Source organism: Melanerpes formicivorus, unplaced genomic scaffold (genome assembly GCF_026170545.1).
Source record: "Melanerpes formicivorus ecotype bairdi unplaced genomic scaffold, bMelFor1.0.p_v2 SCAF_165, whole genome shotgun sequence".
Lineage (NCBI taxonomy): Eukaryota > Metazoa > Chordata > Aves > Piciformes > Picidae > Melanerpes > Melanerpes formicivorus.
The window spans coordinates 649,637-677,210 of NW_027142517.1; the positions used below are offsets into that span (position 1 = coordinate 649,637).

The 27,574-nt window shown below is 42.1% G+C and overlaps 1 protein-coding gene across 3 annotated transcripts in view; it reads left to right on the forward strand.

The window, feature by feature from the left end:
• The window catches only part of MYLK4 (myosin light chain kinase family member 4), an 88,644-nt gene that overhangs the window by 52,383 nt on the left and 8,687 nt on the right, over positions 1 to 27,574 (forward strand). For all 3 annotated transcript variants that reach the window (XM_068169146.1, XM_068169147.1, XM_068169144.1), the window contains 12 exons: positions 9,943 to 10,009; positions 10,498 to 10,960; positions 11,752 to 11,771; positions 14,544 to 14,649; positions 15,544 to 15,637; positions 16,931 to 17,040; positions 18,136 to 18,277; positions 22,717 to 22,787; positions 23,521 to 23,649; positions 24,129 to 24,281; positions 24,633 to 24,705; positions 27,404 to 27,477. In XM_068169146.1, coding sequence (XP_068025247.1) covers positions 9,943 to 10,009; positions 10,498 to 10,960; positions 11,752 to 11,771; positions 14,544 to 14,649; positions 15,544 to 15,637; positions 16,931 to 17,040; positions 18,136 to 18,277; positions 22,717 to 22,787; positions 23,521 to 23,649; positions 24,129 to 24,281; positions 24,633 to 24,705; positions 27,404 to 27,451 — 1,476 coding nt within the window. In that variant the 3' untranslated portion in view covers positions 27,452 to 27,477. The remainder of the gene's footprint in view (positions 1 to 9,942; positions 10,010 to 10,497; positions 10,961 to 11,751; positions 11,772 to 14,543; positions 14,650 to 15,543; positions 15,638 to 16,930; positions 17,041 to 18,135; positions 18,278 to 22,716; positions 22,788 to 23,520; positions 23,650 to 24,128; positions 24,282 to 24,632; positions 24,706 to 27,403; positions 27,478 to 27,574) is intronic.

The window sequence follows — 27,574 nt, forward strand, 5'->3', positions numbered from 1 at the left end:
AAACCGAGCAGGTTTCAGTGGAAAAAGATAGGAATCTACTGAGTGATAGACAGCTTTTTTCTTTACAGCTGTAAAACAGAGCTGGGGGTCACTGACATGGGTGACAATGATTGACACAGAGTTCAGGAGGTTTGGGTGACTCCTGGCCATACATTTTGCTATGATCTTCTCTGGATTTATAATTCTCTGGGGGGATCAAGTTGCAGCAGCCATGTTATACGCAGTGACATCTAGAGCTCGGTGAAACTGGTAAAACTCCTTCTTGGGTCAGGGCACGAACATATTTCAACGAACATCTTAAATGTGCTGTTCCAATCTGGTATTTCTGCTGACATCGATGGGGAGGGGGAGGAGTTCTAAACTGGGATCTAAGGTAGGGTTACTGTAACTGGAGCTGTGGCTCCTGTAAACTTCTTTGGGGGAAAAATGCCTGTGTCACCGTAGCGGGAGTTCCGTCGTGTTCTTGACAGGTCAGATTAAAAGACCACAAAAATCTCTTGTAAGGCTTCATTGACTATAACAGACTCTTGTTGAGATAGTTTGACTATTCTATTTTGGGGGAAAGAAGCCCAGTAGCATTAGAAAAATGAAGGAATTTCTTCAGACAAAATATGTTGATGTTTTATTAACTTACAGTGAACCAAAAAGGTTGCCTTTAATTTTTTTTTTCTGCTTTTCTCCCCCACCCCCCCAAAAAAAGTCACATAGAGGGTTCACATGTGGATTCATTGAAAGATTAATTCTTGATCTTGTTTTTCTAAAGTTTTTGAGTCGAAAAAGCATCTTGTGAATGTATTATTAGAAATGGCAATTCTTGAAAGAAGAAACACCCAATATTACTCAGACTAGTCTGGTCAGCAAAACGTTTGCTTTTGAGCATGGTTGCTCTTAGGCAGCTCCACTTATCAGGTAGACAAAAAACATCTGAGCCATCACAGGAAACTATAAAAATAGTGGTCATTGCTGGGTAGCAGCAGAAGAGCATCTTGTAAAGCTGTGTCAGCTGAACTGGCTGATCCACCACTATGCAAGGATATAAAATGTGCAGTCTTGTTTCCAGAGCATTGTTAGCTGAAGGGAAGAGTTGCTGCCCTGCCAAAGGAGACTGACAACAGAATAGAATAGAATAGAATAGAATAGAATAGAATAGAATAGAATAGAATAGAATAGAACAGGTTGGAAGAGACCTTCAAGATCATCGCATCCGACCTATTATCCAACCCACCTAATCAACTAAACCATGTCACCAAGCACCCTGGTTTTCATACACGCTTCTTGAACATAGCTTTGGACTGATACTAATAAAGGGGTTTTAAAAACAAGAGAAGTTTTCTTGTTTTATACCATGACTTTGATGAGAAAAGACTAGTTATTTTGAGCATCTAAGTTTAGGGCTTGTTTTACTTTTCAAAACATCAGTGGAAACCTCTGTTGTAAAAGCCCCATTATAATAAGACCCACTGGTTGTCTCTGTGTAGCTTTGGTCGCTACAGTTTGTGGCAGAGCTCTACCTGTCTTGGTAAAATGTCATATTCATCTAAACTCTTCATAAATATAAATTGAATCAGGCAGGATGTTAATGCACTGGAAGCTTCTGGGAGTCCCAGTAGGTGTGAGGCTTTCTGCTCTAGAAATGTAGGGTAAGAGAACAGAGTGGACTGTGGGCTTTGCTGGTGAGTATGTGGGAACCTATGGGTGCAGTGGAAGAGGGAGGACAGAGGAGGAAGTTGTCCTTCTGGCAGGCCAGAAGGGAGATCCATGTGCCCAGCTGAGTGATCAGAGGTCTGGGACTGGAAATGGAGGGCCTTGAACATGATGGAAACAGAGGCAGCTACTGATAAAGACCCAAAGATCAGAGGGGTGAGCGGAGTCTCTGTTTCCAACACCAGCCCCATTTGTAATCCCTCGATGATTAATTCTTGTTTAGGCAAACTCTTGACAACGTTGAGTAGGCTTGGTAGGAGTTTGTCTAGTGTGAAGGCTTAGGAAAGGCAGCACAAGCATGTCTGGAATCGTGCTGGTAATATTATTACGTTGTTAATATTTTGTTTGTTTTATTAGATAGCATACATATGTTAGCTTGTCATTACCTTCCTCACTGTGTGTTTGATTTATTAGTCAAGGACCATCATAAAATTATCGAGCTATCCTGTGAACAACAGCTGGCTTTAGTAAACAGTCATCTTGGGTTTAAGTAAAAACAGACTTGAATTCAGCCTTGTGTTATGAATAATGGAACATGGAGACTGCTGAGCTCGTCTGTCAGCTTAGTCGGAGCTACCTCCTTAGTGTGAGGGGTAGAAAAGCATCTCTGAGCAAGTTAGTGAAGAGTCTGCTCCATGAGACATAGTGAAGTTGGTTGCTTGTCTCTCTGCCTGCCAAGTATTCAAATTAGATTTACAAATAAGATTTTACATTGTTATGGCAGAAGGAAGAAGAAAATCAAGAGAATGGAGAAGTAGGGGATCTCACCCTTGCACAGTTTTACACCTGAAATACACCACTGAGGCCTGGTGGCATAACAATGAATAAAATTATCTGATGATGCAGAAATCAATCCTTGTTAATCCTTGTTGCTGTCTCTAGTCCCCACCTGACAGCAGGTCTGGACAATGCTGACTCTGCAGAAGAACAGGCTGCCAGGCAGAAGTACCAACATCTTTTATCCTAGGTGGACTCCATACTGAGCAGCCCTACAACTAGTTTAGACATACACAACCCCATTCTTTTTCCTTACAGCGATGAGCAGATGTTTCATGTTTTGGATGATGTGCCTGTTTGTCCTCCACTCAGCCCCAACAACGAGTGAATGCCACCTCTTAGTTCTAATGGATGATCTGTCTGACAAATACTTGGTTGTCCCTGGCCTGGTTCTGCAAAAATAATCTAGTCATTCTTTGTTACCGGTAGGTGCGGTGATAGGTGGCCACTGATGTATCTGGATAAAGCAGCGGATTGTGTTTACAGTCTGCTTAATCACCTGCCTTCCCATCCTTCCCTCTCTAGAGGGGTGCTGCTCTTTGCTTTATTAGTTGTAGGATTTCTTTTAATTTTTTCCTAACTGGCCTCTTTATAGAACCAGATCACGAGCAAGAAAAAAACAGAACAACGGGGAGGGGAGAATGTGAAAGAGGTAAAGAAGGGGTGATAAGCAGCTGGCGTATGTAGGCTCTCTTCTGGCTTCAGCAGCAGCTGGAACAGTTTCCAGATCATAGGCACCACAGGGACGTTTCGTGCACTTGTCCTCTTTCTGCTTTCCTGCCTCTTATTGCCATCCTTGTACAGGAGGTTAGTTTATTTCTGTTTCGGGTTGGAGTTACAGTGTTGTGTAGCCTGCAGACGCTGTGCTGTGTTGATGCTGCCAAATGTCTCCCAGCCGTTTTCCGCCGAGTGCTGTGTGACCCTGTCACCACATGTCTGAGACAAGTAATGTGTATTATTTGTCATTTAAAGTTATTTTCTCACTACTACCACCCAGGGAAATCAGCAGTTCTTCAGTAAGGGTCTTTAAAAGTCTTGAGGTTTTCCTCAACTTCACCCTTTAAAGTAGTTTGTGATAATCTAGTCATGAAATTACTCTGTAACTCCCCTTTTCAATGCTATTTATTTCACTTATAAAGAAAGGAGGTAAAATAATGCTTCACTTATTTCCTCCAAATTAAACAGTTTAGAGATTCTGTATTACTAACCTGCAAATACTCACCTGGAGAGTCAGAAAGTTCCTTTTGTTGCCATTGTAAAGCGGTGTTGAGCTTTCTGCAGTTGTCTGCGTGTTACTGTAACTTTGGTTGCTTGCCATTTCTGCAGGCCTTGCCGTAGGACTAATAACTATTAACAGTTGGAGGCTGTTTCCTCCACTAAAAACACCCCAGCAGTGGGAGCTGTGTTTTCTGTTTGAACTCTCTATCCTTCCCATACAGGTATCACACTACAATTGTAATTCACTGGCTGCATTAGTAAGAGTCTGCAGTGAAGCTGCTGCGTGCCATGTGTTTTAAGATCCGTTTAGCCTCAGTCTGTAACAGTTGTTCTGAGTCCTTCATTTTGCCGTAATGGGTCCCTTATGCATTGTTTAAATTCTCTCCAGATTGGCTGTGTTCTCTCTATTTTTCATATTCCAGCCAAATAAACCAGAATTGCTTAATTTTACTTTTTTTTTTTTTCATCTGTCTGCAAGGGTTTATGCTGCTCTCAGTGGTTTTGAGGGTAGAGGCTTTCTGCAGATTCCCAGCAGATGGGTTGTCCTTGCTTGAGCAGTGCAGTCAGTGCCTTCAGCTGCTATTCTCCTTCCCCTTGCAAAGGGAAAGCTCTTCTTCCCCTTGGGACTGTTCTTCCCCTTTATTGTCTTGGTAGAGGCATCACAGTTTTGAGTGAGTTATAATAGAGTTACAATTTTCTGTCTATAAAAGCAGTATATTTTCTCCAGGTGACATTTTCATTTTGTTTTGCCCCATTCTCTCCCTTACTGACAGCCATAGGAGGTTTTTTGTGCCCTTCCAATTCAGAATACTGTTTAATTTTGCTTTAACTTAGCCTTAGAACTTGCTGTTTGCTCTGAAGTGATCCCTGGGTAGGATCCTGCATTGGGCACTGTTGTGGTAGTTTTGTGCTCTCTATGACTCTGAGGAATGTGTGGAATCAAAGCAGGCACAGCTGATTTCTGAATACCTGCACACCACCTTGGGCATGACCTTAATGCCTGTGCATTACAGTGACCATTTTAGGAATCCATTACAATTCCTTCACAAAATTAGGTAGACCTCATGATGAAGATGAAGATAGAAGTTCTGGTGGGTGCAGGAGAGCAGGACAAGGCAGGCCGTCAGAGGGCAGTCCTATAAAAGCAGGAGGTTCCTTGACGATATGAGATAGTGATGGGAGGAATTTACTCAGCAAGAGGTCTTCACTCTCTGTGGTCATCTAAAATCCACCTTTTGTCATAAGCCATTTAGTAAGTTTTCAGATGAGGACTCCTCTTAGCTCCTATTTGGAGGCAGTTACATTTGCCAGTAGCAAGGGTACCATGCTTGAATGCCTCCTCTGATAGGAGAGTTGCTTAATGCGCAGTCTCCACCATAGTGACTTTGGACGACAAGGGTAGCTGCTCTGCAACACAATTAGTCTGGTGCTATCCTGGCATCACCTGGGCTTTTGCAGACATGCACCAGTGAGGAGAAGTGGTGATGGCTGGCAGAGAGCAATAAAAAGGATACTTGTGACTGGAGTTTGGTTTATACAGAAGAACGATTTCTTCATCTAGTTCAAGGAGCTCTATAAAGATGTTGGACAAGTCAAAATCTTTGCCCAAAGGAGCCAGCGATTTGTGTAGTGAGGAAAAAAAGAACCAACAAAAAACCATGGAAGCAGATGTACCACCTGCCAGCAAGAGCAGAATTCCCATTCTAATGGAACAGAATCATTTCACTTGGAAAAGACCTCTATGATCATCAACACCAACCATCAACCCAATGCACCATGCCCCCTAAACCATATCCTGAAGTGCCACATCTACTTGTTTTTGAGCACCTCCAGGGACAGTGACTCCGCCACCTCCCTGGGTAGCCTGTTCCAATGCCTGACCACCTTCAGTAAAGAATTCTTTCTTAGTAACCAATCTAAACCTCCCCTGGCACCACTTAAGGTCATTTTCTCTCATTCTATCACTTGATACTAGGCATAAGGTTTGTAAGTTTGTATCAGAAATAGAATCACTGAATATTTTGCATTGCTGGGGGACAAAAAAGGAGCATGTGTTGAAGAGGAACACAAAAAGGAGTGAGGGGATGGATTCCAGGTTTGAGGGACAACATGGGGAGGCATCACTGTTCATGCTGGTTGCCCCAAGCTCTCTGTCATATGTCATGCATTCTTCTGTGTAGACGTGGAGATACCATGTTCAAGTGCCAAAGCTTATGGCTGATTTCTGGCTGTTAACATGAAGCGCAAGTAACTCAATAAAGGGATGGTGATCAGGTCTTGCACAAACCCAGGATATCTTGCCATAAGGGTCTGCAAAGTCTCTTAAAGGCATGAGACACTGAGTACGCAAGGTGGTTTAGGCATGTGTGAAGTTTTGTACCCAGGTATCAGCTGATTGAAATGGAGAATACTGTCTTGACTTCAAATGAAATGCGATGGGGTGATAAAGCACCTCTAACTGAAAAGTTGAGGCTGCTTCATGAGGCCATTTGTTACAAAATATTGTGCAGCAGGAAAATAACATAATCAAGGAGTTTTATTGGGTGAATAAAAAACATTTGAAAGTTAGCTAGGAAAACATTCCACGGGTTGAACTGCTACAGCATAAAGAAGGAATTTAACTAAGTGCAGCTCATTAAAAAGGAGTCAGATGTCTATAAAAACATTGCTTTCTTGCTGCATTTGAAATTTCTGTTAAAATGCATTTATGTATACATTTGCTTAATTTCTAAAGTCAATTTAAATAATTTTCCAATGTGATTTTGTTTGGGGGGGTGTGTGTGTTTAATTTTTTTCCCCCCATTGGTCTATACTGAAGTTTCAGCCTCTGGAGTGCCTCACGTTATTCTGTTATTGTCACATGGGCTTTTATTCTGTCTCTGTTACTTGGGGTCTAGCAGCACCCTGTATGAAAGTGTATCTTTAAGCCTGAAAAATGTATGTTTGAAGCACAATACCAACTTGTGTGAGTACAGACACCTTTTTGCTCTGGTGTATTTTGTAGGGTCACAAGGCAACCTTTCATATTTAACCTTTTGTGGACTGAAATGAAAACTTTAGTTGAAAGCATTTGGCTTGTATGAGCAGCGAAAATGGCTGTAGTGCCATTAACCTCACTGTGCATATTCAAGTCATTAAAGGGGAAGAAATAAGGTGGAGGCATAATTGGCACTAAGAAATACTGAATCCTATAATTTTAGAAATTATAGACTGGGAAAAAAAAAATCACATCACCAAAGTTCAGGAGGAAGAATATATAAATAAATGAAATCCCATTAGGGATAAGTTAAGAAAGCACTACTACCAGACCCAAGGATGAGGAGTGTGGGGAAGGGCAGTCAGCTATCATTATCAAACCACCACAACATTCAGATGAGATTTCAGAAGAATGTGGTGGCTGTGTGCTCTCAGAGTGCCAGGCCCAGCTTCCTAGGGTTGGACATCATGGGTTCAGGTCCCTGACAGACTGCAAGGAGTTTTTGTGTACTTCCTGTTGCTGGGCTGGAGGGGACGCAGAATCACCAAGGTTGGAAGAACCTCAAAGATCATCAAGTCCAACCTGTCAGCACAAACCTCATGACTAAACCATGACCACCAAGTGCCACATCCAATCCCCTCTTGAACACCTCCAGGGATGGTGACTCCACCACCTCCCTGGGCAGCCCATTCCAATGGCTAACGACTCTCTCACTGAAGAACTTTCTCCTCACCTCGAGCCTAAACTTCCCCTGGCGCAGCTTGAGACTGTATCCTCTTGTTCTGCTGCTGGTTGCCTGGGAGAAGAGGCCAACCCCCTCGTGGACACAACCACCCTTCAGGTAGTTGTAGAGAGCAATAAGGTCTCCCCTGAGCCTCCTCTTCTCCAGGCTAAACAATCCCAGCTCCCTCAGCCTCTCCTTGTAGGGCTTGTGCTCGAGGCTCTCACCAGACACTTTGACTTCTGTCAGCTCCAGAAAACCTGGTGCAATGCAACCTTTTACAGGGAAGAAATAATGAGGGTCAGGATCTGAGAGTTTGCTACAAACAGCAAAACATGGAGCAAACTGGGATGCTGATGTGTAGACTGCTCATGTGTCTACAAATCTATCTATCTAATATATATCTTATATCTAGTCCTCATATTTGTATTTTTTATTCTAGTGTGCTACTGAATAGCCAATAGCTGCATTTATTGATTGTGAAAGATACCAGTACATGTTTCATTTATATTTACTTGTTTATTTATCACATTTAAATCAGTATGAGCTCCTTGTCTGCTGCTCGTATGTAATAGATTGGGAATGATGCTTGAGTAAACACTGCCAGAATTTATGTAGCACCCTGGCAGCTCCAGGTATTCAGCATCATCCGGTGTTCCTTCCACCAGATGGATTTTCAAAAGCTGGCTTCTGTATTTCACACCTGCAAACTGCAGCAATATTTAGTAGGAAGTGCTGTGTGCCTGCAATTAATTCTGAATGCAGGAGTGAAACCTGGCCTCACGCATCAAAGAGCTTGGAGGCTTTTTCTCTGGTTATTTGTTCAGCTGACCGTGTTTGATCAGAGCTGATGTCCTCAGTGGTGTGGTGAGGCTGACATACTTACTGGAAGCTGAATGCATTACTAATTGTGGTCACACTGCAGAATGAGTAAGTCTGAGACTTTTCCTTACTTCTTTACTGCTTTTCACCAGAAAAAGAGAATGAGCATTGCTCGATTCCCTGTGATCCATCTGGAACTGAGACATTTATATTTAACTTCTGTGTGAACAAGCCTCACAGTTTCTATTTCAAGGGTACTTGTCTAGTTGTGTTTTGGCTTTTTTCACAGAATCACCAAGGTTGGGAGAGACCTCAAAGATCATCAAGTCCAACCTGTCACCACATTTTGTGTCTTGCAGCTTCCCCCGGCCAAGTGCATCCCAAATCATTGTCAGTCTCTGTCCTTATGTTCATAATACAGTTGGTTCTTATGCTTATATTACACTTTCTTTGTCCTCTGCAGATCAAGAATTTTTGGAACAAGTCCTGCTGAAATCCTTTCTTTTGGTTTCGTCCAGATTTTCTCAAATCTTCTGGTTTCTCATGGAGTTCTCTTCCCCTTGAATTCAATTTGTATAGCACATCGCTTTAATTCCATGCCTGTTTTCTACATAGCTTAGTAAATTTAAGGCAAACCAAAAGAAGCATAAAAAATGCAGAGGACTTACCAAAACAAATGTTTAGTAATGGGACTGATTCGTGCCCAGGGTACAATAAGAATAAGCAGTAGGACTGCTTGCCTGATTAGGACACTCAATGTGAAGTCCCTGGCCTTGTATATTTGGTTGAAATAGCACATTATGCTGCTTCAGCTAGTAGCTCAAAGAGCAAAAGTTTCCTCTTTGGAAAATATTTGGAGGTATTTGCATTTTTCATACCTTGTAGATCTATTATTAATAACAATAGTGGCAGTTTCATAGCAGAGTGAGAAGAAGGAGGCAGGTGAAAAAGAGCAGTGAGCAACAGCAGATGTCATGGTTTACTGTGGTCACCACGCTGCTGCAAGTCTTGAAGTGGCCGATGAGAAAACAGAGTGACAAATGGCAGTGAAATATGAGTAAATAGCCGCAGAAGTAACTAACAGCAGAGATTTTATGAGGTGCTGGCTTGGTACAGATCACCTCTAGATGTCACTGCAGCATTGTAAAATGTTGGTAAGAGAAGACTCCGAAGCTGACATGGTTTGTACCTGACATGGTTTGTACCATGCTATTCCTGGTACCTCTTTTGATCAGCCTGTAATACATTATTAGATCATTAAAAATGCCATTACCAAATGTCAATTATCAGCAAAAAGCTTTTTGAAATGTGTCAGTAAGTCTGTCACTGAAAATTTTACTAGAACATTAAATATTCTTAACTTTGGTTTAACTAACCTAGTTTTTAACATCAAAAGCTAGTGCAGGACAGTTGCTCATTTCTGGCTGTTTGGGAGCTGTTTCTTTTTCCAAGTCATTGAGACTCAATCCTGAGCTTTTATGGGCTGTGGTTGTGCCAACACTGATGTTGATTATAGCTGAGATAACTTCTCTTGCTCTACACTGTCACCAAACTTACCATGTTGTTTGTGGTTAAAATAAGGCCCGTCCTTTAGAGGAGGAGTGTGAATTAAGAGCAGAAAGTACTTGGATTTGACCAAAGCCATGTGGCTGCAATTTCATAAGGAGCAATACAACATGAACACTGTATACACTGACAAATGCATCAAGTGCCTTTTCCACAGGTCATCAAAGAAAAGTCGCATTTGAATGAGACAGGAACAAAAGAGAAGAAGCCACCAGATGCAACAGGTTAGAATTACTCATTTTTTCCTGACCATTTTCTAGTTCCTAAGGGTAGAGCTGCACAGAAATAGCCATTACTCCCATGAGCAGCTCCAGTGAAATTGCTTGCTCGTCAGTGTGAATGAGAATTGGTCAAGCAACATCAACCTGCTTTCCAACTGCCTCTATGCATTGTGGCAAACTGCTCAAAAAAAGTGCTTTGCATGAGAAATTTATTAACCTTGACTTTGCTGGCAGTAAGTTTGAGTGAGAAAAATGTTTTCCAGTGCTGTGTCTGAACGGGAAGAGTTTGTGATCCATGACATTCCTGTTTAAAAGTAGCATTCTCTGCATGCTTAGAAGACTTTTACACTGATCTTGAAAGTGGGAGAGGAAAGAATGTGCTTAGTTCAAAATGCAACTGAAGCTATGCTACATGTGCAAGTCTACTGCAGTACTGCTACTGACTATCAGAGAATTACTGATGGATTCCTTGGTAATCTGTTTACTTACAGAGGGGGCCATTGAGAAGAACCAGTCCTGCTCTCAGGAAGAAGTTGATGAGCTCAACAAGGAAAATGCTGAGAGGGAAAGTTCTGTTCTACTTCAAACGGATACTTCCAAATTTCATAGTGGAGAGCCAGAAGAGAAAGGAGAAAGTTTGGCTTTTGAAAGTTCCTATAATAATAGGGGAAGCTCCGTTCAGGAATCCTTCACTACAGAAAAGCAGCAAGAAGAAGATGCTGTTGGTAATGCTTGTCAAAAGGTAACTGGGCAGAAGGTAGAGAGTGAGTCTTCAGCAGATGGGGAGAAGAAGCAGGAACATCAGGTGTCTGGAGCTGAAAGACAAGAGGAGAGGAAGAATGAAAAGGAAGAAAATGCTGCTAAGAGTGAAAAAGATGTTAAGGAACCAGCAGCTCCTTCCCAAACTGCAGATGAGGCAGAACAAAGCCATGAAGAAGAAGAACCAGAGGGGAGGTAAGATCTGAAGCTCAGGCTGCACATTCTTGAGAGACCTGTGCTTTAGAAAAACGTGTAGTTCAAAGTGACTGGTTCATGCAAATACTGGCGATAGCTCAGCCCAACACCAAAGTGTAAAATTTATCTCTCTGATCCAAGCTCTAAGCTGAAATTATACCTTTAAAAAAAGACAGTCTACTGTACACCATATGAGCAGTGTGCTTTGGTTGTTTGCTTTGGGAAGAGGTTAGCAGCATGGGAATTGTCTTAGGCTGTTCTTCCTCTCTCAGGAGAAGTATCCTATTGTTAGTTTAAATACTTCAGCATCATATAACCTAGGAGCAAAGTAAGGTTAGATTAGGCCACGTACTAACTGGGAAGTAAGTTACTGTAAAATGTAGTAACTTAAGCAATAATATAACAACATGAACATTTGGCCAGGCAAACTGATAAATTTGCTTGCTGTACTTCTTTCTTGCCTTCATTGATATATAGCCTTCAGGGATAAACCAGTTGAAACTCTCAGGGACCTATGTGAACATTTCTTTAAAGGTGAGATTGGTAGCCAAATGTTACATTTAGAAGAACTCAGGGATTCAGTAATGGAGAAACAATTTGCTGTCATTATTGATTTGAGGGTCATTTTTATTTCTCAAAGTGAATATTGAAATAGTTTACTTTAAACCATGAAGCAAAAATAACCTAATGTTATCTGAATACAATGTATGTGTAGGCTTTGTTCATCTGTGTTTCTGAATTTACTGTGTTTTAAGTGTACCCTGCTCTAACACCATGTTTTGTCCTTGCAGGTGTACAGGCTGCGAAAAAGGTACAGGAAATTATAGTTCAGTCACTGAGCAGACCTGCCAATTTGAGCATAGAAGTAGCAGTAAGCATTGAGTGAATGGTGAAGGCCTGTTCAAAGGTGACAACAAGAAGAGAAAGCTAGATGCAGAATTTGCTGATGGCATATGTAAAACTGAAAAAGAAACACTTACAGGGAGTATTTCTAAAGACAAGGCATTTGATTCAGCTGGTATCATAGTGAAAATGAGAGGGAGACGTCCACAGAAGAGAATGATTTTGTGATTGTTATTAATGGGGGAAAAGGAGTGCATGGTAGCTCTGATGGGAAGCAGTCGTTCAGGGGCCACATCCTAACCTGCTGGAAAATAACACAGTTCTATTTGCTTCTATCTTAGAGGCTTCTATTCTGGCAGAAGTTGGCTGCAACTAATTTACTTCTGTCACAGCTACTTGACCTAGTACTATTCTCTTTCCCTCTTGTTTTAACAATAGAACTAAACCTCCTAAGTGTAGAGTGGTGGGAGAAATTGTTTTGTGTGCAACGAAACTGGCCTGCAGAAGTGCTGAGAACCTGTGTTGACACAGTATCTGAAATGCTCTGGATGTAGCCTGTAAAACCAGCTTGCTCATATTCATACCATTGCAATCTGAAGTGAGAACAACCACAGCCTATTAAACAAAGAAACACAGATTTTTGTGTGGAAGCCTGAGCGATGCAGTGGAACAGCCAGATAAATGGTGCTCAGGCTCCAAACCCCGGGGCTGTGCTCAGCAGACATTTCTGCTATTAGACCAGCTTGAGAATTTCAGTGCCTGTCCCTGTATATGAAATGAAGGCACATGAAAACATGACCTGAAGGATTTGAAGATATGTGTGTGTGCATGCACAGGACTCAGAATTAATTTCATTGCTTTGGGAATGGGGGGAGAGTGGGAAAGGGAAACGTTTATTAAATGTTTGTGCTAGGCTTTTGTGGCAGGAAGCAGTAGTGTATTGAAACTTTAAAATCTATAACCTGTCCTGAGCTCTGGCAGATTGTTAGGGATGACATAAAGTTTAGAGCGTCTCTCTCGGAACAACTTTGATCTGTAATGGAAGGTTGTTCTTGAATGGAGGGGAGATCCTCTCTGCTGTGCAGGAAAAGGAGAATGGAGAAAAAGGAGAAAACCTTGAAGGCTATAACTTAGGCATAGTTTTAAAGAGGCACTCTGGCCTCTACATGAACACTCCCTTGCCCAAAGTTTGGTACTGTTTGGGAGCTGAGCTTTCAGAAAGACATTTTCTTCTGTCACTTGAATGCTGGGGCCCTCGGCATTTCTGTTGTTAGAGCCAAACTCTGCCTTCAGGGCAGGGGTTCACTTGGCATTGTATGGGTCTCAGTAACAGGGAAAGGCCCATACCTGAGGTCCTGCAATTCAGACTCTGCAGAATCCAAAGTAGGTGGTAAACTTCCAGAAGCCCCAGCTTTTCATGATTCCTTGACCATGAACTAACTTCCTGACCATGTAAGTTATTAACACTGTCAAAGAAAATAATCTAGGTACACAGCCGGTGTCCTGGAAAAATGGACATTCACTGTGAAAAAGGACAATCTACTACTATGTTAATGACCAAAGTGTTCCTGCTAGCTACATGCTGTCACAGTTTTTATTTTGTTTGTGCTTTAATCATTTTCACTGTAGTAATGAGTGGTTTAAAAATTGCTCAACAAGCCTCACACAAAAAGGAGCCAGCATTCCAAACCAGGGAGCTCATGCTGAAATGCTGGGGCTCTAGCCCTCCCAACCAGTTGAAGAAGTATTTGTCACCTTGGTCAGCCAAAGGTCACTCTGGAGAGTATCAATCAAATGAAAAACAGCATGGGTGTGAAATTGAAGTTGCAACACCCTGTGAAAAATCCAAAGAGAAATATGGCATGCAGGGCTGGTCTCCAGCAAGGATTTTGACATCAGGACGGCAGAATAGTCCAGCATGTCGAGGTCTGGGCAATAATACCAGAGACCTGCATTTGTACCAAAACTCCCTAGCTTCTGCAGTGTGATGTTGGGAACCCATCACTTCTCTGTGCCCCTCTTCACTTTTTATCTGCCGTCTTTTTTTAAGGACAGAAATTCTCCAGAGCAGCACGTGACAGTTACCATGTGTCCTACCACACCGGGTCCTGAGCCATACTGGAAATCCCAGGTGCTGCCTGCCAGGGTGAAACTCCCTCATGTGCACAAGCTCTAAATATGATCTTTGAAGGTGATGACCACACTGTGGAGAATGACAAGTTTTGTCAGTCAGTAGGGAAGGGGATTCTTCACTATGAACAGCAAAAGCTGGGAAACAGCATCTTTCAGCTGGGCCCAGAGGAGAGCCCAGTCTCTCTTCATGCCCTACTGGAGAGTTTCAGTATATACTCACCTATTAACAGTCCTTGAGGGGGGAAAAAGTTTATCAGAGAAAAAGCTGAATTCCTTTGAAACAAATTGCTGAGGCCCTTTTTGAGCATGAAGCTACATTGGTTTACTCTAACAGTCTTCACTCTTGCTACTGTTGTGCAGAAGATGCTGACTTGATAAAGGAGTCCTTTTCTTAGTAGTGTAGCTCCTCCAACCACCTTGTTTTCTGAGCCAGAGCTCCTGGAATAAAACATCTTAAATAACAGAGAAAGACCTAGCTATTAAACTTACTGTAGGTATATTCAGTTCTAAAATAATCTTATCTGGGACAAAGAGGGACTAAAATACAAGATAGACAACCACTGCATGTATCCACTTACATGCTGTCTCTGTGTTTTGTCTACTGCAGATAGCAGTCCTACTCCACCAGCACCATTTGACCACCGGATTGTCTCAGCCAAAAGGGTGGGGATCAGCAGTTATTATAATGTCAGCGAGAATGAAATCCTAGGAGGGTAAGTCACATGAACCCAATGGAATACAAGGCACCAATTTACAGCTGTGCACCCCAGGAGGTGAGGGAACCAATGTGCCTCGCTAGAGCTGCAGCCATGCACTTCACTCTAACAACATTTTAGAGAGAGATCAAAACAGGAGGCTGATTTTACAAAGTGAATTTTTGCTTAAGGTTTGGCACCATCAGACTTGGTTCATGTTTAGCATTGTTCTAGGTCAGCCAGCTGCCCTCAGGCTTCCTGATGGGACTCCTAGAATAGACTAGACTAGACTAGACTAGACTAGACTAGAATAGACCAGGTTGGAAGAGACCTTCAAGATCATTGCATCCAATGCTTTAGTATTTTACCTCACATTGCAGCCAGCAGGACATAGAGGCATGTTGCCTTCTTTCTACTAGTGGATCCCATCCCTGAAAACACATGCACATTTTCAGACAGATCAGCAGCTAATCTGACAGGTAATGTAGTTAGCTGATCTCTCACAGTGACATTGTTTAGGAGAGAGTGATGTTGCCATTTTTGATGGCAGCGTCATCTGGGGTAAGGTTTTATTTCATCGTGAAATCACAACTCTAGGAGGAGAGGGATGGGATGGAGAGTGGCAGACTGTGCACACAAGTGAATTCTTACCCTTACAGTATGTTGACTTCTTCAGGATTAGTCATTGCAGGTTGTGAGGTGAGTCATACAAGTGGGACAGTATCAGCTAGAATAGTGTGTGATTTTGGCATGCCTGAATCGAGTAGTTGCAACTCTAATCTACACAACAAACCAGCAGCAACAGAGCAATTGGAATAGCATATCTCTGGTGTTTGTAACCTATTTTACCTTCAGGGCTGGTACCAGTACCACTGGGTGATTTTTATCTTATCTTTTTTTTGTTTTCCCTAGTGGGCGATTTGGCCAAGTGTACAAATGTGAAGAGAAAGCAACAGGTCTGAAGCTAGCAGCCAAAATTATAAAAGCAAGAGGTCCTAAACAGAAGGTTGGTAGAAGATCACATGGGTCTTTCATTCCCCAGTAGATCCCACTTTTTTTTTCAGTTGCATACAGACCATGGCCAAATGGCTCACAAGCCAGCACAGTCATGGGACCTGCTGGACTAGCACTGGCTCAAGTTCTATTTCCCTCTCCTCCACAACTTTCAGTCAGTCAGCAAAGTCTTTTGGGGAAAATTTCCCTCATTAAAAAAGCAAAAAAAACCCCAAAACCAGAACAAAAAAAAATCCCCAACCCCCCCAACCCTTATTTTTTCTAGCTTTGTTTTCATCGATGTATGTTTCTTTGGTTTTTCTTTTTTGCTTTCTGCCATTCAATCTACTACTGGGTTTTGGTTTTGTTTTTTTTTAGTGGCAAAAACATTTGTCAGGCCTGTGGCATAGCATATTCATAGTATCATAGTATCATTCAGGGTTGGAAGGGACCACAAGGATCATCTAGTTCCAACCCCCCTGCCATGGGCAGGGACACCCCACACTAGATCAGGCTGGCCAGAGCCTCGTCTAGCCTGGTCTTAAACACCTCCAGGGATGGGGCCTCCTGAGCACACTGTAGCCTTTGCTGCAGTGACTTGATGTCATTTGTGAGGGATGCTGATAACAGGTGTGATCTGGGCTCCTGACATCAGCACAAATACAGAAGAGAATTACTCTGGCCTGTGTTGCAACCTCATGACCACCCAGTGCTTGCTTTCACAGGAAAGACATGCTCAGCATTCTTTGTGTGACAGTGGTGGCATTAATGACATTCAAAAGAAGGATTTGCCTCAGTTAACTGGAGCTGCTGAAGTATAGCTGTGGATAAACTGGTCACTAAGAATCCCTTTGTAGTCAATGGAGAGGGATTTGCCCACTCTAAACTGCACATCTAAAATAGCTGGACTCAATGGAGGTACCAGTCTCACTCCTCTCTGCCTGCTGAGGAGGTTCTGTGGACTGTCCTGGACATTTCTTGCAGAGCTTTATTTATATACCTACACCTGGTTGAATCAAGTCCTTTTCTTCTTCTCCCTTTACATCCCTACGAACCCACCACTTGTCCATGTGGGTTTTCCCTTCCTTTTTCCCTTAAACTGAAACAGTTCCCCACTCAAGCTTTGAGTTGAGTCTAGTAGCTCCTACAGCCTTCTCATCTACCACTGCAGGAGCAATGAAAGGGAAATCATGTGTTTGGTTGCCACTAGTGAAGATATTGTAGATGTCTGGTTCAAACTATGTCCTGTTTCACATAGCTTTCTCAGAGCAAGGGGTTTTGTAACAATACTCATGACTCTTTGCAGGATGAAGTAAAGAATGAAATCAATGTTATGAACCAGCTGAATCATGTGAACCTCATCCAGCTATATGATGCCTTTGAATCAAAAAATGACATTGTACTAGTCATGGAATAGTAAGTCTGTTCTTTTCTTTCCCTTTTTGCCTTTACCACATCTGCTACAGTTGTCCATTTCGTTCTTACTTTCCCCTGAAATTAGAAATAGAGCTTCTTACAGGGGGAAATAACATAGGAAAGATGTTCTCAGGAGCAACAATAAAAAAGTAATTTAAAAGAAAAGCTTTCCCATTCAACTATTTTGTGCATTTGTTTTTCAATGCCACCTTCCTGATGCTGTAAAGCCATTGCACTGTTTGAAGACAGTGCTGTGTTACACATCTTCTCATTGATATCTAATTTAGTTTGTGACAGCTAAGAAACAGAGCTCTCAGAACTCTCGAGTTCTGTGAGGCAAATGAGAAGGCATCTTAACACCATGGAGGAGCCATTTCTAGCTGTTTTGCCTAATCCTTATAGTGGGTGCCTGAAGGGATAAACCTGATTGTTGTGCTGGGTTATCAGGCTAATTAGGCACAAAATAGCTGCCTTAAGATCAAGTTAAGGAGATGTCTTGTGGAAGCCTAAAAGGGTGTAACTAAAACTTGGGAAGGCATAGCAGAAGGCCTGAAGTTACATAAGCTTGATTATTCTGGACAAATTCATATGGTCCTCTGAATTTGGTCTGCATGATTACCATATCACAAAAGGTAAATGTGTAGCTATGGATGGGTAAGCTGGAGGCATTCTGAAATGTCAGGAGAAATTGTTGATTTCAGATAGTTTTAATTTGAAGGTTTGGATCATGTCCCTTTTAAACTCAGAGGGAGGAGACAGTGGATTCTCCAGCATGATGTCCTGGTTTTCCATGTGACTTTATTAATTTCACTAACAAAAAATGATGAGTCAAGACAGCATAAGATTCAAATGTCACAACTTTCATACTTACCAATGGATGGGTGACTGGACTCTCAAACCTTGAAGCTGTTCAGGCCAGTATGCATCAGAACCCAGTTCTTGGAAAGCACAGAGTACAAGCTCATGTTGTAGACCCACCATACTGAACTTGACTGTGAATGATACAAAGAGCCAGCAGCACAAGTACAGTATTGCTCTAACTGCATGGGATTGGATTTGTATTACATCACTGCTGTATTGCCTTTCTCTCTTCAGTGTGGAAGGAGGAGAGTTATTTGACCGAATTATTGATGAAAACTGCAATTTGACAGAGATGGATACGATCTTGTTCATGAAGAACATCTGTGAGGGAATTCAGTACATGCACCAAATGTACATTCTTCATTTGGATCTCAAGGTAACAAACTGAGATGTATGTTTTGTCCAATGACAGCTGTGGAAAGGCCATACAGCTAGCAAATTCCTGTGCAGAAACAACAAAGGGCCTAAGTCTGCTTTCCTTAGTCCAATGTGTATTTACTTTAACCACACTGAGATCTGTTAAATTACTACAGGGGTAAGTAAATTAGATGGGAATTGTGGTCGTATGTGGTCAAGCCTCATAGCACTTGAATTTTCCAGACTGATTTTACTCAAGACTTGCAGCTGACTACAAATACCTTTCTATTTTCAATATTGGTGTTTGGATCTGAAGATGTTGTGCAAATATTATGTAATTCAACTGCACAAGATCTCTGTTTTATACATCAGCCACGGGGTGACATTTTTTACCATGCAGAAACCAAGGCATGACTGAGTGGAACTAAATGCAAGGGTCATTCAGGATCAGTAGAAACCCTGCACATCTTTCTATTGACTACACAACACTGCTGTTGTCATGAAAAGGCATCAATAAATAGCCATTTTAAGGGAAAAGATGTTAAAATGTATCCTGCTAAAATGAAAGAAATTAAAATAGACAGTGGCTGATGTAACAAATCTAGCATGTCTGTGTTGGGTTAGGCTCTCAGGCTGCGCCAGGGGAGGTTTAGGTTGGATGTTAAGAAGAAGTTCTATACAGAGAGAGTGATTGCCCATTGGAATGGGCTGCCCGGGGAGGTGGTGGAGTCACCATCATTGGAGGTGTTCAGGAGGAGACTTGATGGGGTGCTTGGTGCCATGGTTTAGTTGTTTAGGTGGGTTGGATTCATTGATGGGTTGGACACGATGATCTTGAAGGTCTCTTCCAACCTGGTCTGGTCTGGTCTGGTCTGGTCTGGTCTATTCTATTCTATTCTATTCTATTCTATTCTATTCTATTCTATTCTATTCTATAGCTTGTAGTGCAGCTGAGAGCTCCAAGAAGGTGGCAGATTCCCTGCCACATACTTGCTTAGTTACCTGAACCTACCAGCTCTTAGCACAAAAAGTACCCTAACCTAATTTTACAAACAAATCCATCACTTGCCCATTCACACAATCACAGAATCACAAAATGTTGGGGGCTGGAAGGGACCTCGAAAGATCATCTAGTCCATCCCCCCTGCCAGAGCAGGATCACCTGCACCAGATCACACAGGAACACATCCAGGTGGGTTTTGAATATCTCCAGAGAGGGAGACTCCACAAGCCCCTGGGACAGCCTGTTCCAGTGTTCCATTATCCTCACAGTGAAAAACTTTTTCCTCATGTTTACATGGAACTTCCTACGCCTCAACTTCCACCCATTGCCCCTTTTCCTGTTATTTGGCATCACCAAGAAGAGTCTGACTCCATCTTCTTGGCACTCACTCTTTATATATTTATAAACATTAATGAGGTCACCCCTTAGTCACCTCTTCTCCAAGCTAAAGAGACCCAGCTCCCTCAGTCTCCCTCAATCTCTACTCTGGTGTATGGCTAATGGTTAACTGTCACCTCTTAGAAAACATTTAGTGCTTATCATTAGCCTGTACATTTGATCTGGCTCTTTCTCCCTTATTTTAATCAAATAATAGACTTGTTTCTTACCTCTGTTTAGTACAGGAATAAAACAGGATGATGTCTTTAATTTTATGACTGGCAATAAAGCTTCCTAGTGATTCCTGAGCTTTGCAGCAAAGGAAAAATAAACAAAAAGTGCATAAGATGGCTTTCTCTCTGGTGAGATTTTTATTACAGCTGCTGGTTTTGGCTTGCAATAACTCAGCTAATATAGTACATCTTTAATGTTGTTAACATATATATTATTGCAGTGGTTAAGCAAAGGAGCAGATACTTGTTGGGACTTGTTTAAGTTGCTCATCTATGACCACACTCACCTTTTTAGAACAGAACAGGACAGGACAGAACAGAACAGAACAGAATAGAATAGAATAGAATAGAATAGAATAGAATAGAATAGAATAGAATAGACCAGACCAGACCAGGTTGGAAGATCATCATGTCCAACCAATCATCCAATTCCATCTAATCAACTAAACCATGACACCAAGCACCCCACCCAGTCTGCTCCTAAACACCTCCCGTGATGGCAACTCCACCACCTCCCCAGGCAGCCCATTCCAATTGCAAATCACTCTTTCTATGAAGAATTTCTTCCTAACATCCAGTCTAAACCCCCCCTGGCACAGCTTGAGACTGTGTCCTCTTCTTCTGGTGCTGGTTGCCTGGGAGAAGAGACCAGCCCCTGTGTGTCGACAACTTCCCTTCAGGTAGTTGTAGACAGCAATAAAGTCTCCCCTGAGCATCCTCTTCTCCAGGCTAAGCAACCCCAGCTCCCTCAGCCTCTCCTCACAGGGCTGTGCTCCAAACCCCTCACCAACTTTGTTGCCCTTCTCTGGACACGTTCCAGCAAGTCACCATGTTTCCTAAACTGAGGGGCCCAGAACTGGACACAGTACTCAAGGTGTGGCCTAACCAGTGCAGTGTACAGGGGCAGAATCACCTCCCTGCTCCTGCTGGCCACACTGTTCCTGATACAGGCCAGGATGCCATTGCCCTTCTTGGCTGCCTGGGCACACTGCTGGCTCATGTTCAGACTACTATCAACCAGTACTCCCAGGTCCCTTTCTGCCTGGCCCCTTTCCAGCCACCCTGAACCTAGCCTGTAGCACTGCATGGAGTTGCTGTGGCCACTGTGTAGAACCCAGCACTTAGATGTGTTAAATCTCATACTGCTGGACTCTGCCCATCTCTCCAGCCTGTCAAGATCCCTCCGCAGAGCCCTTCTACCCTCTAACAGATCAAGTCTGCACAATTCTTTGGGAGGCATTAACTATGTTCTTGGAGATGGCACATTTTAAATATGAGGTCAAACTACTGACAAAAAAGATACATATGCAATCCAAGAAATTCTTCCCAGAAGCTTCTTTTCATGTACTTGCCAGCTATGGCTTCTCCCTTCTTTTTTAGCTTGTTCATAGATTGCTGTCAGGAGCAAATAAGTTTTGGGAAGAAAGCCTGAAAGAAAATCATCCTGACTAGAATCATCTAGGACCTCAGAAATTATGGACATATGGTGTTTTAGAAGTCCTACATGTAAAATGAATTAGTAATGGTGACAAAGGTTAGCTAATGCTTTAAGTGTTGAAGGCTGTTTTGTTTCAAAGAGGACTGAATGTGCAACAAGATGGAGTAGCTATAAAATTGCTGGCAGAGGATAGGAGCCTGTATTTGAAGTATTTACGTTTGAAAGACAATTGGCCAAATTCTGTTCTCAGGCCCTTCTGTATGAATTTGGAGTAATTCTAGGATTCCTGCCAGGCAAGTGGAGGACAGCGTTTGGCCCTGTGGAAATCCCCAGGGATTTAACCTGTGAATCTTAACTTTTCCTAAAATATCTGACAAAAGCATAAAGTTGATGTAACCAGCTTAGTATGTCAGTGTTAATCAGATAGTTACTGCCAGAGCATTCGTGAACTCAGAAACTTGCAGCTGCAAGATAAACTTCAAAGGCCAACAAATGAGTATTGGGTTTATTTCTTTACTGTTAAAAAAGCTAAATAAATCTGTGTCACAGAGTCACCAAGGTTGGGAGAGACCTCAAAGATCATCAACCCCAACCTGTCACCAGAGACCTCATGACTAAACCATGGCACCAAGTGCCACGTCCAATCCCCTCTTGAACACCTCCAGGGATAGTGACTCCACCACCTCCCTGGGCAGCACATTCCAATGACTAATGACTCTCTCAGTGAAGAACTTTCTCCTCACCTCCAGCATAAACTTCCCCTGGCAAAGCTTGAGACTGTGTCCCCTTGTTCTGGTGCTGGTTGCCTGGGAGAAGAGACCAATCCCCTCCTGGCTACAACCTCCCTTCAGGTGGTTGTAGACAGCAATAAGGTCTCCCCTGAGCCTCCTCTTCTCCAGGCTAAACAACCCCAGCTCCTTCAGCCTTTCCTCGTAGGGCTTGTGCTCGAGGCCTCTCCCCAGCCTTGTTGCCCTTCTCTGGACACGTTCAAGTGTCTCAACATCCTTCTTAAATTGAGGGGCCCAGAACTGGTCACAGTACTCAAAGTGTTGTCAGCTTATTAAATCTGTAAATTCACAATGTCAGCATCCTGAAACCTGTCTTTGGAAGTCTGCATTCTCTGTTCCTCTCCCCCTAATCAGTTCTTTATAGGAACTGCTGCCTTATCTCAAATTGGTTTGCTAAGAAGAAGTAAAATCACTTGCAAGGCACAGAATACAGGACCCCAACTGCCCTGGGTTAGCTGGGGTGGAGCACTCATGCAGAGAAATCTGAACACGGAGGAAAGCAAAAGGTGCTTGTGAGATGTTTGGTGTGGGTTTAGTGTTTCTTTCCCTACAGTTTCCTAAAAGGCCAGTTTTTCATACTTGTTTCTCACTGAAGTGTTTCTTGGTTTCTCTTGGCAGCCTGAGAATATTCTGTGCGTGAACCGAGAAGCAAATCAAATAAAAATTATTGATTTTGGATTGGCAAGAAGGTATGTGCCCATGTTCTTGCTCACCATAAATCAACTGGGAAACTGTGAAAAAACAAGCATTGCACCTCTACAATGACATGTGTGATACATAATCGTCACTGACCCTTCTTAGAACAAATTTAGGGTGTCTCTTTGAACCAGGGAAATCTTTTAGTAAGGAAAGCTTGGAGCTGAATCAAAAAGATTTGCTCTGAAGCCTGTTTTCAGGCAGAAGGTTGAAAGAGGGCTGATTCTGACTAAGCATTCTGACAGCTAAAATGGACAGAATCAGTGATGCATCCTGTCTGGTCTCTTGTCTCTGATGATAGGAGATTTTTCAAAAAAGAGTATAAGAGACCGTCAAGGGTTGTTACAATACGCCCTATGCTATATCACTTTCCAGTTTAATTAGGTACCATAACCTCACTGAAGGATTTACTGGTTAAAAATTCCATGCCCATGATATGGAGAAGTCCCAAAAGGGTGATATCAGCTGCTCTGAGGAGTCCTTGAAATCTGAGTATTTTCCTTTGTACACCAGTTGGGGTTTGCACTAAAGCATGATATAAAGCTTGCAAACATTTTTCATTCTCTATATGGGTATATTTACTTTTACTTTATACCTCTGTCTGCCCTTCTTTTCCTTCTGAGTTTCCTGTATGCTCCTGAAATCCCTCTAAGTGCTGGACAACTTACAATGGAACTTTAATTGCAGCTGTAATTGATGCCCTCTGTTAATGATTGCATTTCCTAGGTATAAACCCAGGGAAAAACTTCGAGTTAACTTTGGAACTCCAGAATTTCTTGCCCCTGAAGTTGTGAGCTATGAGTGTGTCTCCTTTCCTACAGACATGTGGAGCGTAGGAGTCATTGCTTATATGCTGTAAGTAGGATTCAGTATCTGCTTTGTAAGATGTTTCTAAGCTGAACTGTGCCAGCCAACCACATTTGTTGCTATGCTGGAAGATTGACAAAATCTGTATCCAAAATAGAAAATGCAGGCTTCTTTCCAAAGTCTGTATTCAGTAATCTCTCCTCTCTTCAAAGCTCCGTAAACTTAACCTTCTTTGTTTCATTGCACATCTCTCATGAGTGCTTGAACCTCACACTTCCAGGATAACATAGGCTGCTTGATAAGCTCCCAGTAGGTGTGTGCAAGAGTCGTCTGGGAAGGTTTGCCAGGGAAGGAGGGCAGTTATTTAGACATGTAAATAGAAGAGCAAATGTGAAGCGTCTGAAGACTTTCTTAGACAGTAACATATCCCAAGATAGTCCAGGAGTGATGGAATAGGTGGCACATTGGAGATCATGTACAGAAAGAGGAAAAGACAGGAGGATTGAACATCTTTCTCTTTACTTTAGCCTCAGTGGATTGTCTCCTTTTTTGGGTGATAATGACAGTGAAACCCTCAACAATGTCCTGTCTTGTTGCTGGGATTTTGAAGTGGAGGAATTTCGAGGTGTTTCTGATCAGGCCAAAGATTTCATCTCAAAGCTTCTCACCAAGGAAAAGAGGTATATAATCCTTTGCAATGTGTGTTCCGTGTCATTATGTTATAGTTGTGTCACTTGTGTTGCTCCATTGCAGAGCTCTTGTGACATAAGTTTTTTATGTCCATATAGAACATTATAATGCCACTTTGTTGATGTTGTTCATTGTATTCATAGCGTGCTCAGATAACTCTAAAGTTATCTGAATAAATGTTTGCTGTGAAGCAAAAATTACTTCACGGTTTAGCTGCCATCTGGTGTAGTGTCCTGAAATGGCAGCATTTCATGCTGGCAGAATGTATGACCTGTAGGAGATAATTGTTGAATTGTAAGATTCTGGGACAAACACTTAATAGCATTCTGATTTTCCTTTAGTTGGAGATTAAGTGCAGCTGCTGCCTTAAAACACCCATGGTTGTCAGACCACAAGCTCCACTGCAGACTCCAGGTCCCTAAATTTAACTATGCTTGTGCATTGTAGATCTGCTGTTGCATTCTTGTGTTGCCACATCACTATTTGCTCTGACACTTTTCTTATCTGTGTCTTGAGTCTTCCTTGCTGCTGCATTACTGTGAGCCACGTGTGTCCCCTTGCTTTTTTTTTAACTGCTATAGTTTGCATGCTCAAACTTGCTCATCAGTTCCTGCACATCTGGGAAGAAATATATGATCATGCATTTGCTGTGTGTTGCTGGATCTATTTGTTAGCAAAATAAGAGTATTTACCCAAAAAAAAGCACTGAGTTACCATATGAAAAGAGCTTCCCCTCTGGGGATGATTCTGCTTCCTTTGCAAACTTTTTTGGGCTCTCCTGAAGTCCCCCATGAGTGCTGTTCGATTTCATCCTGCCTCTTCCCAAGGGATATCTTACCCAGCAGTGCTTGGAACCTCCCCCAATGCATATCTTTGTACTTGAGCACCAAAATAATAACAATAATAATAATAATAATAATAATAATAATAATAATAATAATAATAATAATAATAATAATAATAATAATAATAATAATACAGGTTGGAAGAGACCTTCATGATCATCGTGTCCAACCCCCTCAAACAATCCAACCCACCTAATCAACTAACCCATGGCACCAAGCACCCCATCAAGTCTCCTCCTGAACACCTCCAATGATGGTGACTCCACCACCTCCCCAGGCAGCCCATTCCAATGGGCAATCACTCTCTCTGTATAGAACTTCTTCCTAACATCCAACCTACGCCTCCCCTGGTGCAGCCTGAGTCCCTGTCCTCTTGTTCTGGTAGTGGCTGCCTGGGAGAAGAGAACAACATCTGACTGTCTACAACTTCCCTTCAGGTAGTTGTAGAGAGCAATAAGGTCCCCCCTGAGTCTCCTCCTCTCCAGGCTAAGCAACCCCAGCTCCCTCAGTGTCTCCTCATAGGGCTTGTGCTCCAAACTCCTCACCAACATCGTTGCCCTTCTCTGGACACGTTCCATCAAGTCAACATCCTTCCTAAACTGAGGGGCCCAGAACTGGACACAGTACTCGAGGTGTGGCCTAACCAGTGCAGTGTACAGGGGCAGAATGACCTCCCTGCTCCTGCTGGCCACACTTCTTGATGCAGACCAGGATGCCATTGGCCCTCTTGGCTGCCTGGGCACACTGCAGGCTCATATTCAGCCTACCATCGAGCAGTACCCCCAGGTCCCTCTCTAACATAGCCGCTCTCCAGCCACTCTGACCCCAGCCTGTAGCACTGCATGGGGTTGTTGTGGCCAATGTGCAGAACCCGACACTTTGAGAGTGGCCAGCTCAGTGGCAAACACAAAAGAAGCAGTTGTTTGTTCACAAACAAGTCAGTTGGGCTGAGCTGGAGGGTCAATAAGGTTTTCAATAATTTTGTTTATTAAGTAGCCAGTGAGTTTGGGAGATTTCACACCATCGATGAGCTCACTGTTGGCTAGTTCTGAGTGGCTCAGTGGTTCATGAGGGGATAATTTTAAGCAGGTTTCAGAGTTTTTATAGCATCTGAAGTGCAGTATTCACTTCCTCCTTTACGGGCAAAGCACATCTATGTTAGATAAAGCAACTGCTGTATTGCTTTGCAAATTAGCTTTACTAAATATGCTGATGTGCAGTGTTCTGTCATTCTATTAACTAGAGATAAGATGTAACTGGCCTTCCATTAATGTTCCAATAATGACATCTTCCTTTTGTTTTCTCTTTTTTTTCCTTCCCCCCCCCTTTTTTCCTTCTTTTTCTTTTCTTTTTTCCTTCCTTTTCCTTTCCTTTCCTTTCCTTTCCTTTCCTTTCCTTTCCTTTTCCTTTCCTTTCCTTTCCTTTCCTTTCCTTTTCCTTTCCTTTCCTTTCCTTTCCTTTCCTTTCCTTTCCTTTCCTTTCCTTTCCTTTCCTTTCCTTTCCTTTCCTTTCCTTTCCTTTTCCTTTCCTTTCCTTTCCTTTCCTTTCCTTTCCTTTCCTTTTCCTTTCCTTTCCTTTCCTTTCCTTTCCTTTCCTTTCCTTTCCTTTCCTTTCCTTTCCTTTTCTCTTTTCCCTTTTCTTTCTCTTTTCTTTTCTTTTCTTCTTTTCTTTTCTTTTCTTTTCTTTTCTTTTCTTTTCTTTTCTTTTCTTTTCTTTTCTTTTCTTTTCTTTTCTTTTCTTTTCTTTTCTTTTCTTTTCTTTTCTTTTCTTTTCTTTTCTTTTCTTTTCTCTTTTCTTTTCTCTTTTTTCTTTTCTTTTCTCTTTTCTTTTCTTTTTCTTTTCTTTTCTTTTCCTTTTCTTTTCTTTTCTTTTCTTTTCTTTCTTTTCTTTTCTTTTCTTTTCTTTTCTTTTCTTTTCTTTTCTTTTCTTTTCTTTTCTTGTCTTTTCTTTTCTTGTCTTTTCTTTTCTCTTCTCTTGTCTTTTCTTGTCTTTTCTTGTCTTTTATTTTCCTCTTTTCTTTTCTTTTCTTTTCTTTTCTTTTCTTTTCTTTTCTTTTCTTTTCTTTTCTTTTCTTTTCTTTTTTCCTTTTCTTTTCTTTTCTTTTCTTTTCTTTTCTTTTCTTTTCTTTCTTTTCTTTTCTTTTCTTTTCTTTTCTTTTCTTTTCTTTCTTTTCTTTTCTTTTCTTTTCTTTTCTTTTCTTTTCTTTTCTTTTCTTTTCTTTTCTTTTCTTTTCTTTTCTTTTCTTTTCTTTTCTTCTTTTCCCACAGAAGAAGGCTAAAAGTGGCTTTGTGTCCCAGGCACCCCCGGGTCAATAACCTCTGAAAGAGCTGCCAGACAGAAGGTTTGTTTCAGGTCCCAAGCATTTCTTCAAACATACACCGCTGTAGCCCCTGCAGAAGGGATCAGCGGGCAGCTGGAAACTTTGCGTAGTCCAAAGT